The 15,025-nt window shown below is 46.0% G+C and overlaps 1 protein-coding gene across 1 annotated transcript in view; it reads left to right on the forward strand.

Moving 5' to 3' along the window:
- The first annotated feature begins 1,964 nt into the window (after positions 1–1,964).
- STX18 (syntaxin 18) overlaps positions 1,965–15,025 on the forward strand; it is a 72,198-nt gene continuing 59,137 nt past the window's right edge. The window contains exon 1 of the mRNA XM_062575329.1: positions 1,965–2,176. Coding sequence (XP_062431313.1) covers positions 2,012–2,176 — 165 coding nt within the window. The 5' untranslated portion in view covers positions 1,965–2,011. The remainder of the gene's footprint in view (positions 2,177–15,025) is intronic.

The following is a 15,025-nucleotide window of genomic DNA, read 5'->3' on the forward strand; positions in this document are numbered from 1 at the left end:
TTTATTCAAAACCATATACAGTATTTTAATTAAGTACCTACATTTCATTAGAAAATGAACAAATTATAACATGACGCTCCACATTAAGTTGTTGTTTCTAAAACCAGGAAGGTAAGATGAAGATCAAAGTTTCAAAATGACTTTGATATTCTTAAAGCTTTAATGTACAAAAGCAACATTCTACCAAAAAAGCAAACACTCTTACCCAATGTGCACTTAAATAAAATAGGAATATTTCAAGTCAGTGTAAATGTTAACTTCACTGGAACACTGGAACAAGGTATACAGCCAAATATGCACAAAACCACAGAGGTTTATTATGCCAATTACATTTTCAGGACCATATTACTTTGGACCAAGCTGTGAACCTCTTCTTTCTATTGGCAAGAAGTTACCTATGCAAATGTCTGTGAAATAAGGTGTTTGTGGAGTGAGGAGTGAGTCTTTATTTACTCTAAAGATGGCAGAATCAAAGCATATGAAAATTATCTTAGCACACAGCAATGTTAAATTTGCATGTCAGAATTGTCTTCAGTGAATTTCAGACTAAACTTGTCAGTGTGATCTGTAAAGACATTATTGGAATTTTATTGTGTGTGCTTACTTTGCTTTTGAGAATGCAAAGTAGAAATAAGTAATTTTAGGAATTATATCTGAAAGTATCTAATTTAAATGTAAATTCTCTGCTTCATTAAACACATACTTTTAAAAAATATCTCCATATTGTTATTTCTGAATCTTAAAAAAGCAAAGGCATTTGGCTCTAGATTTACTCAAATACTATTGCCCTAGTCTCCTTAGCTGTCCATTTTGTTAATATCTTATATATACTTTCATTGTAAATCCAGCACCGAGGACAGTGACTTAAACTGTATATTCTTTTAATTAGAAATACGTATCCAGACTGCAATAAAAACCCCATTTATAATAGAACAATATTAACAAAGTATGAACGAATGCTGACCACAGTGTAAGTGGGAAGGACTCGCTCACCTACAGCTAAGACAGAACGGAAGAGAACTGAACCGAGAGCCGAGCGCCAAGTAACAGCGGAAGAGACCCTGCTTCCGTGGAGCAAATAGGAAGAGTAACTGCAGCTCGGTAAGCTGCAGCTTGCCGTGGAAAGGCACAGTTTTGAAGCTCAGCCTCGGCAGAGCCGAAACGCGCGCGGCACGTGCCGGCGCGCCGTGGGCCATGCCTGCGTTCCCCCTTCCTGCCACCCGATCTCCCGTGGGCAGCGCACGGTAAGGAACTGCGCTTGGTAACAGCGGTCGCAAAGGTTATTTCACGAAGCTTTCTTCGGAATCGGTTAATGTGAATTACAATTCCTCCGGGTGTGGCACTGCCCCAGCGTTCGGGGTCTCAGGCCTCGCAGCCCTCGAAGCTCGGGCTCCTCACAGGGAGGAAACCCTCGTTGCCGGTTCCGGGTGTAACAAGGTTATTTTGTTTGTACGGTTTGTGAACAAACACTCAAAATACACGCACATATGCCCACTTCCCCGACACCTCACGCCGGAACCACTCCCGGACCCCAGCACAGTGCATTAACCGACTCTAAGCTGTCTTTCCCCGCGCCCCGCAGCCTGGACAGCGGCACCGTGCGGCACCTCGGCCCGGGCGCGCCGCAGCGGGCGGCCGGGACCCCCCGGCTTGGCCGGCCGGGACCGCCCGGCTCGGGCGGCCGCAGCAGGCCCCTTCCAGCCTCAGCGCAGGCTCCTGCTGCTGGTTCCGCGCCGGGCCGTACGGCCGGGCCGAAGGGCGCCTCCAGCCTGCCCCGGCCGCGGCGGGGCCCGCCGGGGGCCGAGCCGAGCCGCGCCGCGCCGGGCCGGGGCCTCCAGCCTGCCCCGGCCGCGGCGGGGCCCGCCGGGGGCCGCGCCGAGCCGCGCCGCGCCGCGCCGGGCCGGGCCGGGGGCGGAACGCGTGCGCCGGGCCGCGTTGCGCGGGGAAGGCTGGGCGGAGGCACCGCCGGCGGCCGGCAGGGCGCTGCCGGGGGAGGGGGGAGCGCGGCGCCATGGCCGTCGACATCACGCTGCTGTTCAAGGCCAGCGTGAAGACGGTGAAGACCCGCAACAAGGCGCTGGGGGTGGCGGCCGGCGACAGCGCCAGGGATGAGCTGCTCAAGCGCGGCGCCGCCGCCCGACCCAAGAGCGACTTCTCCAGCCGGGCCCGAGAGGTGGTGAGTGCGGCGGCGGCGGCGCCCTGCGCCTCCCCTCCCCTCCCCTCCCCTTCCCTCCCCGGGGGGACGCGGCGGGCAGCGGCGGCCCCGCGGGCGCTGGGGGGGCCCCGGCAGCGGCCAGGCCCGGCGCGGCCCGGCCCGGCCCGGCGCGGCCCGGCCGGGCACCGCTCACACGGGCAGGTGCCCGGGCGGAGAGCCACGCCGGAGGCCGCTTCCACGAGCAGAAGTAGCCGCTGCCTGCGGGTGTCTCTCCGCGGTGCGCGGTACGGCCGCGCCGGGCCGCGCCCCCGAGGGCAGCGGGCGGGAAGCGCGGCGGAGCCAGGGAGCCGCAGGGTGAGGCTGCCCGCGGGTGCTGACGCCCTGCGTCCGCGGAGGTGCTCGGACAGTGAGCTTGTCGCGGGCTGCTCTGCCCCGCGTCCGCGGAGGCGCTGGCCGCGCCGCGAGCGCGCTCTCCGCGGGGACGCGGCGCGAGGGGCGCGCGCGGGGCGGCCGCGCCGGGAGCGCGCCCGTCAGCGCGGCCCCGCGAGGGCTCGTTTCCGAGGAGAGAGAACGGGGCTCAATTTAGGTCTTAATCGTAGTTTTGCAATTTCTGAGAGAAAGTATCTAAACTAATATGTTTTGTAACACTTAACGTTTCGTTGTAAGTAGTTAAGTGATTGCTTTGAGGGTTAAGCAAGGGTGTCAAGTTGCGTATGTGTTAAATGAATACACAATTATTAACCCCCTATTTAAAGTTGATTTAAGTGACTTGCTTAGTATCGACTGTGAATCCTGTGGTAAAGCTCTATCTGCAGTGATAAGACCAGTCCATCAAACGACATTCAAGGTTTTTTAACGTGAGATTTACATTTCCCCCCCCCCCCCCGATTTAACGGTATTCCAAGTTCTAGCGCCTTACAGTGAACAGACTCCTTCAGTCTTGCACTAGGACAGGACAGGCTTTATAATTTTTGACACAACTTGCGTGTGTGTGAATTCCTAGAAATTTAAAAAAGGATTGAAATCCAATCCCATGCCGTCATATCGGCATTTATCTACGTCATCAACAGGGTTACAACTTTTACATCTACTATTCAGAACTCCAGCACTTGGACTAATGTGGGGAGCAGGTTGTTGTCCTCTAAGGATTTAGCAGTAGATGGTGTCCCGATACTTTGCCAAAGTGTTTCATAGTTACTTGCTGAGGCAGAGGAAGCGAGAAATTTGAGACTTTCAGGTTCCATTCTAGATACTCTTACAGCCACAAACTTCTGTTCATTTCCTCCAAAGCTTTAACTTTCAGCCCCATTGCCTCCAGTACTGGCTTTGGCTGCACTTTGGCTCCTCATTCTCAGTTCTATTAACTTCAGCCCATCTCTGTATTTTTAGGCTTCTGATCACAGAAATAGCCTGTATTCTGAATAATTTATAGCCTCAGACTACACCCACACCCACTTCTTCTTCCCTTCCTACCACCAGTGCTCCCTCGGCCTTGCAGCCTCCCAGTTTTGGTAGTCTTTCTCAAGTTCTGTTCGTCCACAGGCCTGGCGTCACCTTCATCCTCTCCTCGTTGCCTAGCCGTAGTCCTATGCTGTGATGACGTGCTGTATGCTTAAGCTTTTCCTCTTACCTTATTCCTTCTTTTCCCTCTATTTACATCTGTTGGTCCCAGTCTTTCCCTATCTGTGATTCTCATTCTTTCTTAGTTTCCTAGGAGCACTGTCCAGCACTAGAAAGGACAAAGATGTGGCTGAAATCGATTACAACGGTGTTGTATATATAACAGCTTGTTATAACAGCTTGTTAGGGTGAAGTAAACAGTTAATGCCACAGTGGATAAGCTGAACTATCTTTTTTTGAGGGAAAGAGGAAGAATGGGTTTAAGTGATGGTATACACATAAACAGTGACTTGAAGAAAAAGAGAAGGCTAAATATCTGTTGCTGAGCATATTTGGACGTGATGAGTGAGTGAAATAGATTGGGCCTGGTCTCTCTCTGCTCCTGTTTGTGACAGTGAAGCCATCTCTTCCAGACCACAGGAGGATTTATAACAGTTTTCGGGCCTTCTCTAAGGTCTGATTCTAATGGGGAAACAAAGCATACAAACTGCGGTTAAAGGGTAGACTTTGTAGTAAAATTAATGATAATTTTGTTTGCTTCCTTCAGCAAAATACAATTTGACTTGATTATATATATGTGTGAAATTCTCTTTCAAGTATTTTGTTGTAGCCTTGCTGTTAAACGTTTACCTGTTTCTGCCAAGACTAAGCAATTTAACTTGCAAGTGTGGTCTTTGTATACAAATTCTTTCATATGTTTCTATTTTTAAAGCAATCAAAAAAATCCAGCAAATCCTTCTCTGTCTACATACATTTTTTTTTAACCTGAAGAACATATCAAACTGTTATTTTAACTACTGTTGTCTTTAAAACTTCTCTCAAAAGATGATGGTCAGAATCCATACAGAGTAACAAGAGAAACCATGAGTAATTTATACCTGGTCAGAACTTCTACAATGCTACATTTCGTTGAGTAATAATTGAAGATCTCTGACACTCAAATATGGAAATGTTGAAATACTTATGCAAAGTCAGCACACAGACATACTCTTTTTATGTTATATTCTGGGTAGAGTTTTGCATGGCAGAGACACCTGTGCAGCAGTAAGCTGCAAGAACACCAGCCAGCTCTGGTGATGCTACTTCAGCTCTAGCTGGGTAGCTCTAGCTCTAGGTGCACAGCCCTGCTGAAAGCAGCTGCCTGCCTGTAAGGTCAGAACGTTTTATTTAGCCTGTTCCATGAAGGTGTTGTATCTCATTATTAATATACTTGAGCACCTGTCAGAAGTGATGAAGCTATCTTTATCATATATAGCATGTTTTCTTTCTCCATGTTTTTCCCCAAAGAGTATGGGTTTTGGTAGAGCCTGAGGATTGACGGAATGTTTGTTTATTTATTTATTTATTCTTTTTTTTTTTCCTTGACTCAGGCTCTAATTGATGTTTAAGAAGGTAGATCAAAACAGAAGCTGGCAAAGTTGTAGTAGTTTCTTATTTTTTGTGGAATTTTGTTTCTCAGTTTTGCATCTTTCTTAAGATAGCTCTGTGTCTGCCCAGTGGACTTCTGTCTTTATGGTAACATTTCACTGCACCTGGGAAAGTTATAAAGTCCTGTTTTATGTTGTCAGACTTAGTGAGTGTGTGTGTGTGTATATATGTATATAGATGAATTGAACTAAGCATGAAGAATGTGGAACATAAGAGCTTTGACTTGAATGACTATTGTGTAGAAAACGTGTGCAGATGGGAAGGCTACATCTTACATACTTTTGGTATCCTGCGTTACTCACAGTAACCCTGAATTAATTTGCAATTTGAAAGGGTTAATGGTTTTATACTCAGATATACTGCCTTGCTGCAGTTGGGGGCAACTTAACAAAGGTTTATATGTTTGAGACCAACTTGATATCACAAGGATATGAAGTTATCTAGAGACAGTGTAAAAAATGTTAGTTGCGAGACTGCTATTGCTAATGGTGTCATTAAGCTATGACAAAACTGACCAGTTTGCATATGGGTGCTCTTCAAAACCAAAAAAGACTGTGCTATGGCCACCAACTTTTCAAAGTATTTTTCTTTGCGTCTCACATTACCCTGTCACTGCTTTTTTATCCGTTAGCTGAATTCATCAAATATTGATCTGTCTTGTGTATGATGAACAATGAATAAAGCTGTATATGTAATGTAAGTTTTTGGAATCTCTTTTATTTGCCATTTAGATATTGCCTAGGACCATGATAAAAATGCTATGGGATTCCCTACAGGAAAGCTATGATAAATATAATGGAGTTCCCAATACTTGTAATTTATAGAAGGCTCTTAGAATTTGTTATGAATGTGTTAGTATTTGTTGGTTAACTAACATGAAAGCAGCAAATGTCTTTTTGTCACTACTTTTACTGTGGCACAGTTATTTAAAATGCATTATGTGAAGACACTAAAGTTTGTTTCTCATCATACTTTTACATAATAAAATCATCATACTTGATTACCTGGTATGGTATCAGATCTGAGATAAAACTGAGTTACTTGCTAAGTGACTGAAGAGCTGTGAGGGTTAGAGCAAAAGTACTTAAAATGATTGGGCTTGAATTAAATGTTTAGTAACAAATACAGAGAGTTCAGATGGAACAAAGGACTAATTTACGTAACACTTGTTTACTGCTTTACTGTAGTCTTAAACCTGCCATTTTGGATATTTTAAAAGACTGTCAATTTTGAAAATATTTGGGACTTGAACTTGTGTCTTAAGACAATCTTAGGAAATCATATTATTTAAGCCTTTCCTGTTACTTTTTATGGCAAGTATGAGCTGTTAGGAAGATCTGTCAAATACAGTTGAAAATACTAAAAGAACGATAACATTTAATTTTTTTTAATTTAACATGGCTGACTTCTATATGCCTTACAAAAATGGAATATGGGCTGATACAGCCTATTAACATAAGTAAAGACAAATTAATGGTCAAACAGAATTTCATGATAGGCTTGTTTACAACTGTGAATGAAGCTCACTGTTTGGCAAGGGAGATTAAGAAGGTACTTCTTGCTTAAGGTTTTATGAAAAGTTTAAAAAAAAGATGTGCTAGAGCATAAATTCTTCAAAAGTAATACCAGGTATATATGAAAATATGTCTGTGAGAAAGGAAAAAGTGAAAGTTAAATGTTTCTAGGCCTTTAAATGCAAAATTTCAGAATGATCAAATATGTATGTTTGAAGCTGTTGAACACATAAGGATGCCAGATTCATGAGGCTACATCTGCTGTTCATATAACTTCTGTGTATGGATTCTATGGGATGATTAACGGATTAAAAAAGAATTGGTATGATAGAGCAATATTCACATCAAGAATATGTTTGGCTGCTCTGTACAAATATTTAATGAGGAGGGAAAAAAAACATATGGCAGCGAACAGACGCAGCAGTTTGTGCAGCTTTGTCCCAGCTCTGCCTTGAACTTCTGGGGCCCATGTTGGACACTGGTCTGCTGACCCTTGTGGAACGAAGGGACTGGAGAGTGACTCTGCTAACAGGTAAGAGGAGCTGGGCAAGGGCAACTGCAAGAAGCCTTAAGCTCTCCTGGAAGAAGCCCTGGTACTAATCACCCACGGTAGCTGGGTGTAGCTACTGCTAACGAGCAGTCTCCCTTGCCCCTGAATAGAGGGAGTTGGGGCTTTTGACACAGGTAGCCCTTGTTTAGGGTGGATCAAGTACCCTGTGAGTCGGTAGTAGGGAGAGGTCTATTTAAGAGCAAGGCCTGGAGTGCAGCTCCCAGCGAACAGACACAGCAGTTCGCACAGGAGGAGCACAGTTAGGTGCAAGAGGACATCTTTCTTTTTCCAGCACTAGTAGTGCCCACTCTTGCTAACATGGTTGTAACTCACCGTAAAGCGTATTTGCCAGTGGCTGTGGGAATTGCTGCCTCAGCTGTGTCGGAAGCGTCAACCTAGGCAGAGCCTCTTGCAGCAGATGCTGCCCTACAGGTCTCAGGCTGCAGGGAGTGCCTAGAGCCTCTCCAGAAGGTGTGGACTGATGGTCAGCCCTCCTGCAAGAGGTGTTCTGTTGCTGACAATTTGTGTTGTCAAGTCAAAGAGTTGCAGGATGAAGTCAGTAGACTATGAAACACACGAGAAAGTGAGCAGGAGATAGACAAGACTTTCTCAGAGACCGTACTGCTCCTGGAGTCCCAATCCCCTGCAGCAGTGGAGTTGCTTGAGGACTCTATGAAGAGTGAAATAGTTCAGCACAGCACTGTTGAAGAAGGCTGGAAGCTAGTTGCTTCTCGAACAAAAAGAAGAAGGGCCCCTAATCCTCCTGCAGACCTGGAGTTACAGTTGAAGAACAGGTTTAGTGCACTTCAGGATGAGGAGAACCCAGATCTGGCCTCAAGGGAAGGACCTGGGCTGTCTGACCCTGTGCCTTGCATGACCACTTGGAAGAGGTGACGAGTGGTTGTAGTAGGTGATTCCATGGTGAGGGAGACAGAGGTGCCTGTCTGCTGACCTGAGCCCTCCTCCAGAGAGGCTTGCTGCCTGCCGGGGGCAAGGATATGAGATGTGTCTGAAAGGCTACCAAGGCTTGTCCGCTCATCAGACTACTACCCTCTGCTGCTCTCTCATGTGGGTGCTAACAATACAGAGAACAAACTAGAGACAATCAAAGAAGATTTCAAGGCCTTGGACATGACGGTCAAGGGTCTGGGAGCCCAGGCAGTCTTCTCATCGGTCCTGCTGATAAGGGGGAGGCATGGGAGGAGGAGCAGGAAGATTTCCCAAATCAACAACTGGCTACGCTGCTGGTGTTGGCAACAGGGTTTTGGATTCTATGACCATGGAACACGATCTGAAGACCAACAACTGGTGGGGAGAGATGGGATTCACCTCACCAAGCGGGGCACATTTGCCTTTGCAAACAGGTTGGCCAGCCTAGTAAAGAGGGCTAGTTAAGAGACTTTAAAATAGGTAGGAGGGGGGTGTCATAGAGACAGGGTAGACAACAAAACACAAGTTGTGCTGGGAGGCCTCCAACGGCTGCATGCAGCTGGGGATGTGTGTTTGGGACATGGCTATGGGCAACCCCTGTACACCCTTCCTGGGAAACCTGCAGGCATGACCACCTCTTTAAAATGTATGTATACCAACGCACGCAGCATGGGGAACAAACGGGAGGAGCTGGTGATCTGTGTGCGATCACAGGGCCATGATCTCATTGCAGTCACGGAGACATGGTGGGATAGCTCGCATGACTGGAATGCTGTCATGGATGGCTATGTGCTTTGTAGGAGAGACAGCCCAGGAAGGTGAGGTGGTGGAGTTGCTCTTTAGGTGAGAGAGCAACTGGAATGTATCAAGCTCTGCTGGGGGGGGGGGAGGAGGAGGCAGTTGAGAGCTTATGGGTAAAGATCAAAGGGCAGGCTAGCATGGGGGACACTGTTGTGAGTGTCTACTACAAGGGTACCTGACCAGGAAGAGAAAGTTAATGAGGCCTTCTATAGACAGCTGGAGGTAGCCTCACGATCACAGGCCCTGGTTCTCATGGGGGACTTCAACCACCCTGACATCTGCTGGAGGGACAACACAGCAAGGCACAAACAGTCCAGGAGGCTCCAGCAATGCATCAATGATAACCTCTTGTCACAAGCGGTGGAGGAGCCTACGAGGAAGGGTGTCCTGCTGGACCTTGTCCTTACCGACAGAGAGGGACTGGTTAGAGATGTGAAGGTTGGGGGCAGCCTTGGCTGCAGTGACCACGAGATGGTGGAGTTCAGGATCCTGCAGGAAAGAACTAAGGCAACAAGCAGGATTGCAACCCTGGACTTCACGAGAGCGGACTTTGGCCTCTTCAGGGACCTAATTGGCAGAATTGCATGGATTAAGGCCCTAGAAGGAAGGGGGGGTCTGTGAGAGCTGGCTAGTATTCAAACATCACTTCCTCCAAGCTCAAGAGCGGTGCATCCCTGTGAGTAAGAAATGCAGCAAAAGAGGCAGGAGACCTGCATGGGTAAGCAAGGAGCTCTTGGCCAAATTCAGACAGAAGAAGAAAATACATAGACTGTGGAAGAGGGAACAGGCTGCTTGGGAGAATTATAGGAATGCAGTCAGAGTATGCAGCGATGCTGCGAGGAAGGCTAAGGCCCAGCTGGAATTGAGTCTAGCAAGGGATGTCAAGGACAACAGGAAGGGCTTCTTCAAATACATCAGCAGCAAGAGGAGGACTCGGGAAGATGTGGGCCCACTACTGAATGGGGCGGGGGGCCTGGTGACAAGGGATACAGAGAAGGCAGAATTACTGAATGCCGCCTTTGCTTCAATCTTCACTGCTAAGGGCAGCCCCCAGGAATCTCAGAGCCTGGATGTGAGGGAGAAAGTCTGGAGAAGGGAAGACTTTCCTTTGGTTGAGGAGGAAAGGATTAAAGACCTCTGGGCAGGCTAGACATCCACAAATCCATGGGCCCAGATGGGATGCACCCACAGGTACTGAGGGAGCTGGCAGATGTTGTTGCCAGGCCACTCTCCATCATCTTTGAAAGGTCCTGGGGATCTGGAGAGGTGCCTGAGGACTGGAAGAAAGCCAATGTCACTCCAGTCTTCAAGAAGGGCAAGAAGGAGGACCCAGGCAACTATAGGCCGGTCAGCCTCACCTCCATCCCTGGAAAGGTGATGGAACAGCTCATTCTGGATGTCATCTCCAGACATATGGTGGCAAAGAAGGTGATCAGGAGTAGCCAGCATGGATTCAGCAAGGGGAAATCCTGCTTAACCAGTCTGATAGCCTTCTATGATGGAGTGACTGGCTGGGTAGATGAGGGGAGAGCAGTGGACGTTGTGTACCTTGACTTCAGCAAGGCTTTTGACACTGTCTCCCGTAACAGCCTTCTAGATAAGCTCAGGAAATGTGGGTGAGACGAGTGGACAGTGAGGTGGATTGAGAACTGGCTGAAAGGCAGAGCTCAGAGGGTTGTCATCAGTGGCATGGAGTCTAGTTGGAGGCCTGTGGCTAGTGACGTCCCCCAGGGCTCAGTACTGGGTCTCATCCTGTTCAACTTCTTCATCAGTGACCTGGATGAGGGGATGGAGGGCTGTGCTGCCATTCAGAGAGACCTGTACAGGCTGGAGAGCTGGGCAGAGAGGAACCTCCTGAGGTTCAACAAGGGCAAGTGCAGAGTCCTACCCCTTGGGAAAAATAACCCTAGGCACCAGTACAGGCTGGGGGCTGACCTTCTGGAGAGCAGCTCTGCAGAGAAGGACCTGGGAGTGCTGGTGGATGACAAGTTGACCATGAGCCAGCAATGTGCCCTTGTGGCCAGGAAGGCCAATGGTCTCCTGGGGTGCATTGGGCAGAGTGTTGCCAGCAGATCAAGGGAGGTGATCATGCCCCTCTCCTCAGCCCTGGGGAGGCCTCATCTTGAGTACTGTGTCCTGTTCTGGGCTCCCCAGTCCAAGAGAGACATGGAGCTACTGGAGAGAGTCCAGCATAGGGCTACGAAGATGATCAAAGGGCTGGAGCATCTGCCCCATGAGGAACGCTGCGAGAGCTGGGCCTCTCTGAGGGGGGATCTTATCAATGTGTACAAGTGCCTGAAGGAAGGGTGTCAAGGGGATGGGGACAAACTCTTTTCAGTTGCCCCATGTGACAGGACAAGAGGCAATGAGCAGAAATTGAAGCACAGGAAGTTCCGCCTGACCGTGAGGGGGAATTTCTTCCCTGTGAGAGTGGCAGAGCACTGGAACAGGTTGCCCAGAGAGGCTGTGGAGTCTCCTTCTCTGGAGATCATCAAGGCCCACCTGGATGCAACCCTGTCTACCATGCTCTAGGTGACCCTGCTGAGCAGGGGGGTTGGACTAGATGATCTCCAGAGGTCCCTTCCAACCTTACTGATTCTGTGATTCTATATGACTTGCCTCCTAGTTCTTGCAAAAGCCACAACAAATGACATTGAATATGAATTCTGACCACAGATTTTAATTACAAGGCCACCTGTCTTTCACTGTATATTGCTGTGGCTACCGATAGGTTCTGATTGTCCTTTGTAGAGGTGGCTTTTTTTTTTTTCTTTTTTGATTTGCCCTGAGTAAAACAGCCTTTTTGTATCTGCAGAAGTCCAGCTGGCGTCTCATTGTTTGAATTCAGCCCAAAGGATAATTCAAAAGAGCATTGCTATTAGAAGTGTTCCTATTAGATGAGATAGAGCACTGATGGAGCACAGTTCCAAACATGGGTTTTCCCCATGTACGTTTTGCAGTCTAGTATTTTCAGTATCACTGTAGGAGAAGGAGGAGGTAGGTCTGATGTCTTGTATGTGATATTTGCAGTGGCTAAGTATTTACCGTTATTACTGCATTAATACAGGCTAGAAGACTGGGGAATCCCAAAACTGGTCACTGATCCCTCAAACTGGCAATGTTGGACTGCCTTGAATAGCATGATTGAATAGCGTGATAGTTATTGATGTAGCACTACTAAAAGTGAATAGCTTTAAACACAGGTTCTTTCTGATTCCTTTTGGACTATCTTGAATTATTTAAAGAGAAATGATGAACAAAATTTAGACACAGTAATTATGTAGTGTATTTGATCAGAATATATAATCAGCAGCCAGTGTAAGACATAGATACAAAAACAGTCTGCACTTTCACTGGAAAATTTCTAGAGATTTACCAATCAAAAGTTTAGAAAACATTAGCTAATTAAATCTAAATTTCAAACAAAGAATTCCTCATGCTAGTATCATTTTAGTATCATAAGAAAGAGTTGTCTTGCAGATTGGGAAGCCCAATGCTTTTCCACTGCTTAACTTTGGGTATAGCAGCTACAGTGGTAAGCAGGAAGCTTCAGTGTTCCACCTCTGCTACCCAGTCCGTTGATGCAGGTAGTAACACCATCCGTTTCGTATCACAGGATCATGGCGAGGGGCAGTTAGTGCTTGGACACTGTTCTAAAAGATATTTGAAAATACTTATGCTAAGTATTAAACATTTTATTGGAATATGAAATTAATTATTACAACGTCTGTTCTGAGTCCGTTTCAGGTTAGTGGTTGTAGAACGAATCAAATTACATCCAAGTTTTTTAAAAGGCTGAGAAATATCCAAAATACTAAAAACAGAGGAGAAAATCTAGTGTCAGCTAGCTGGAAACAGCAAATAACACACACAAATGTTTGTAGACAGCTGCAGCTATATCAATATTTAATTTCAATTTACGTTTGAGAAGGAGATTGCCAAGTGAAACTCAGAACTACTGTGTTCTCTTGCCAGGGGAACCAAAATCTCAGGATTAGTTACCTGCATGTAATTACTCAGAATTTTTTGATTACATAGGCGTGTTTAATAACACGTTAGTATTTATCAGAAAACATTATCAACTTCCAATTAACTTCTGCAGTGTATTTTTCAGTTAAAAATAAAAATGTTAATAAAGTGAGCTGATTATAGGATGGGACTTACATTTGCCATATCTAGACTAGATCTGAATGGGACCCAATCCTGAAAACTTCCATGTCTGAAAGTAGTAACGCTGGAGTACAAGGCAGAACAAAGCCTGCCGGTCAAAGACTGCAAGGTCGTGCAGTGAATTGCTTCTGTTGTGATTGAATGGGTGATACTGAACAGTGCTGTGAGGGAAATGACCAAAGATGGTTAAAAAAGGGTGCTTCAATTTTTTTTGGTACTCAAGCAGATTAAATAATTCTAAACTAATTTGCTAATGTTAGCTTATATGGTATTTTTAACTCTAATGATTACATAAGAACAACTCTCATAAGACAGTGTTTGGATGCAAGGGAGATATATAGTGCTCTTGGTATAGGCAATCATAGTCTTTATTAGAAATTAACGACTGCCAAATTTTGGACAGGCAGTGACTTTTCAGTTCATTTAACTTTTAATGAAAGGTAAGTTCCAGTAAACTTGGCCCATTACTGAGGTCATTAGACCTAATTCCGATTTCCCCCCTCATACAATTATGAGCAGTCACTTTTTATTCTCAAAGTTTACTGCATTTATGTGCTTCATTTACATGCATACACGTTTCCCCCCGCTCTATTTGTGAGTAGGGTGTATTATTCTGAATTGTGTTTTTTCAAATGGGAAGATATGGTGTAGTGTTTTCTAATATTTCAGGTTTATCTCTTTCCCTTTGCAAATCATGGTTAATGTTAATTTTGTGTTATGAACATTTATTGGTTTTACCTCTCACTTCATTCATCTCAGAGAAGAAATTTAGCTGGAGATATAGAAAAGAAGTAAGTTGATAATTTTAATTAGGAGAGGAGAACAATAAAAAGCAGAGTAAGGAAATTGCAGATTTTTTTTTTTTTTAAGGTTTTTGGAGAGGAATGGAAAGCTAACCTTGTGTAATGCTATAGGATTAAATGCCAAGTCACTAATGTTCACCATGTGATGCTTCTGGTTTTAGCAAAACTTACATCGGTAACAGTGGTGAGGATATAGGTTGGCCTTGGAGAAGGAGTAATGAACCCTCCAAAGCTCTGGGAACTTCTGAAATGTCTGTACAAATTCAGCTCTCCCCTCTAACCCCTCAGTTGTTTGTTTTAAGTAAATTCTTAACTCCATGGGAATTATTTTTGGAATAGATTGAATGACAGGATTGAAAGCCAGCTTGGGAGACAATTTTCCTTAGTTGCACGTTATTTTTGTTATTTTGACTGGCTGGACCTCATGCAGTGCTGAGGAGTCCAAAAGTACTCTGAGGCTGCGGTTTGTGTTTGGAGGGCAAGAGCTCCATTGCCTTCGCCCTCTCCTCGCCCCCTGACGGGGCCTGGGCGGCTGCAGCGGTTCTCCCCTGACATGCCGTTGTTGGAGGAACTGGTACTGCGTGGAGCTGCTATAAACTTTTTCCAGCCTGTAGTTGTCAGTTAGGTTGATGCCTCCTGTGAGCTGCTGATTTCACCTCTTGTCGCAGGTAAGGAGGAGTTCAACAGACATTTGCAGTGCATATGGAAGTAGAAGAAATCTGAAGTTTGTCGTATGTGGCCTCCTCGTTTTCTCAAACATCTGATGCACTTGCATGACATCCGAAGAAGGAAAAGGAGGGATGGGGCAGGGCGGCAAGTTCTTGGGGATCTGAAATGCTGAAACGATACAGCAGAAAGGTGACAAAGACAACAGAAAAGGAGCAGGCTGAGTATGAAGAAAATAGATTGACAAAGAGACAATGTAACACGCGAGGTTATAAATATGAATGCAAAAAGAAGAGTGGAAAAAAAAGGAAAAATATAGAGAATGATAGAATACATCTAAAATAGAGAAAGCAGGAAGGGATATGGAAGAAGGAGGAGCAAGAATGAA

Source organism: Rhea pennata, chromosome 4 (assembly GCF_028389875.1).
Source record: "Rhea pennata isolate bPtePen1 chromosome 4, bPtePen1.pri, whole genome shotgun sequence".
In the NCBI taxonomy this organism is placed as follows: Eukaryota; Metazoa; Chordata; class Aves; order Rheiformes; family Rheidae; genus Rhea; species Rhea pennata.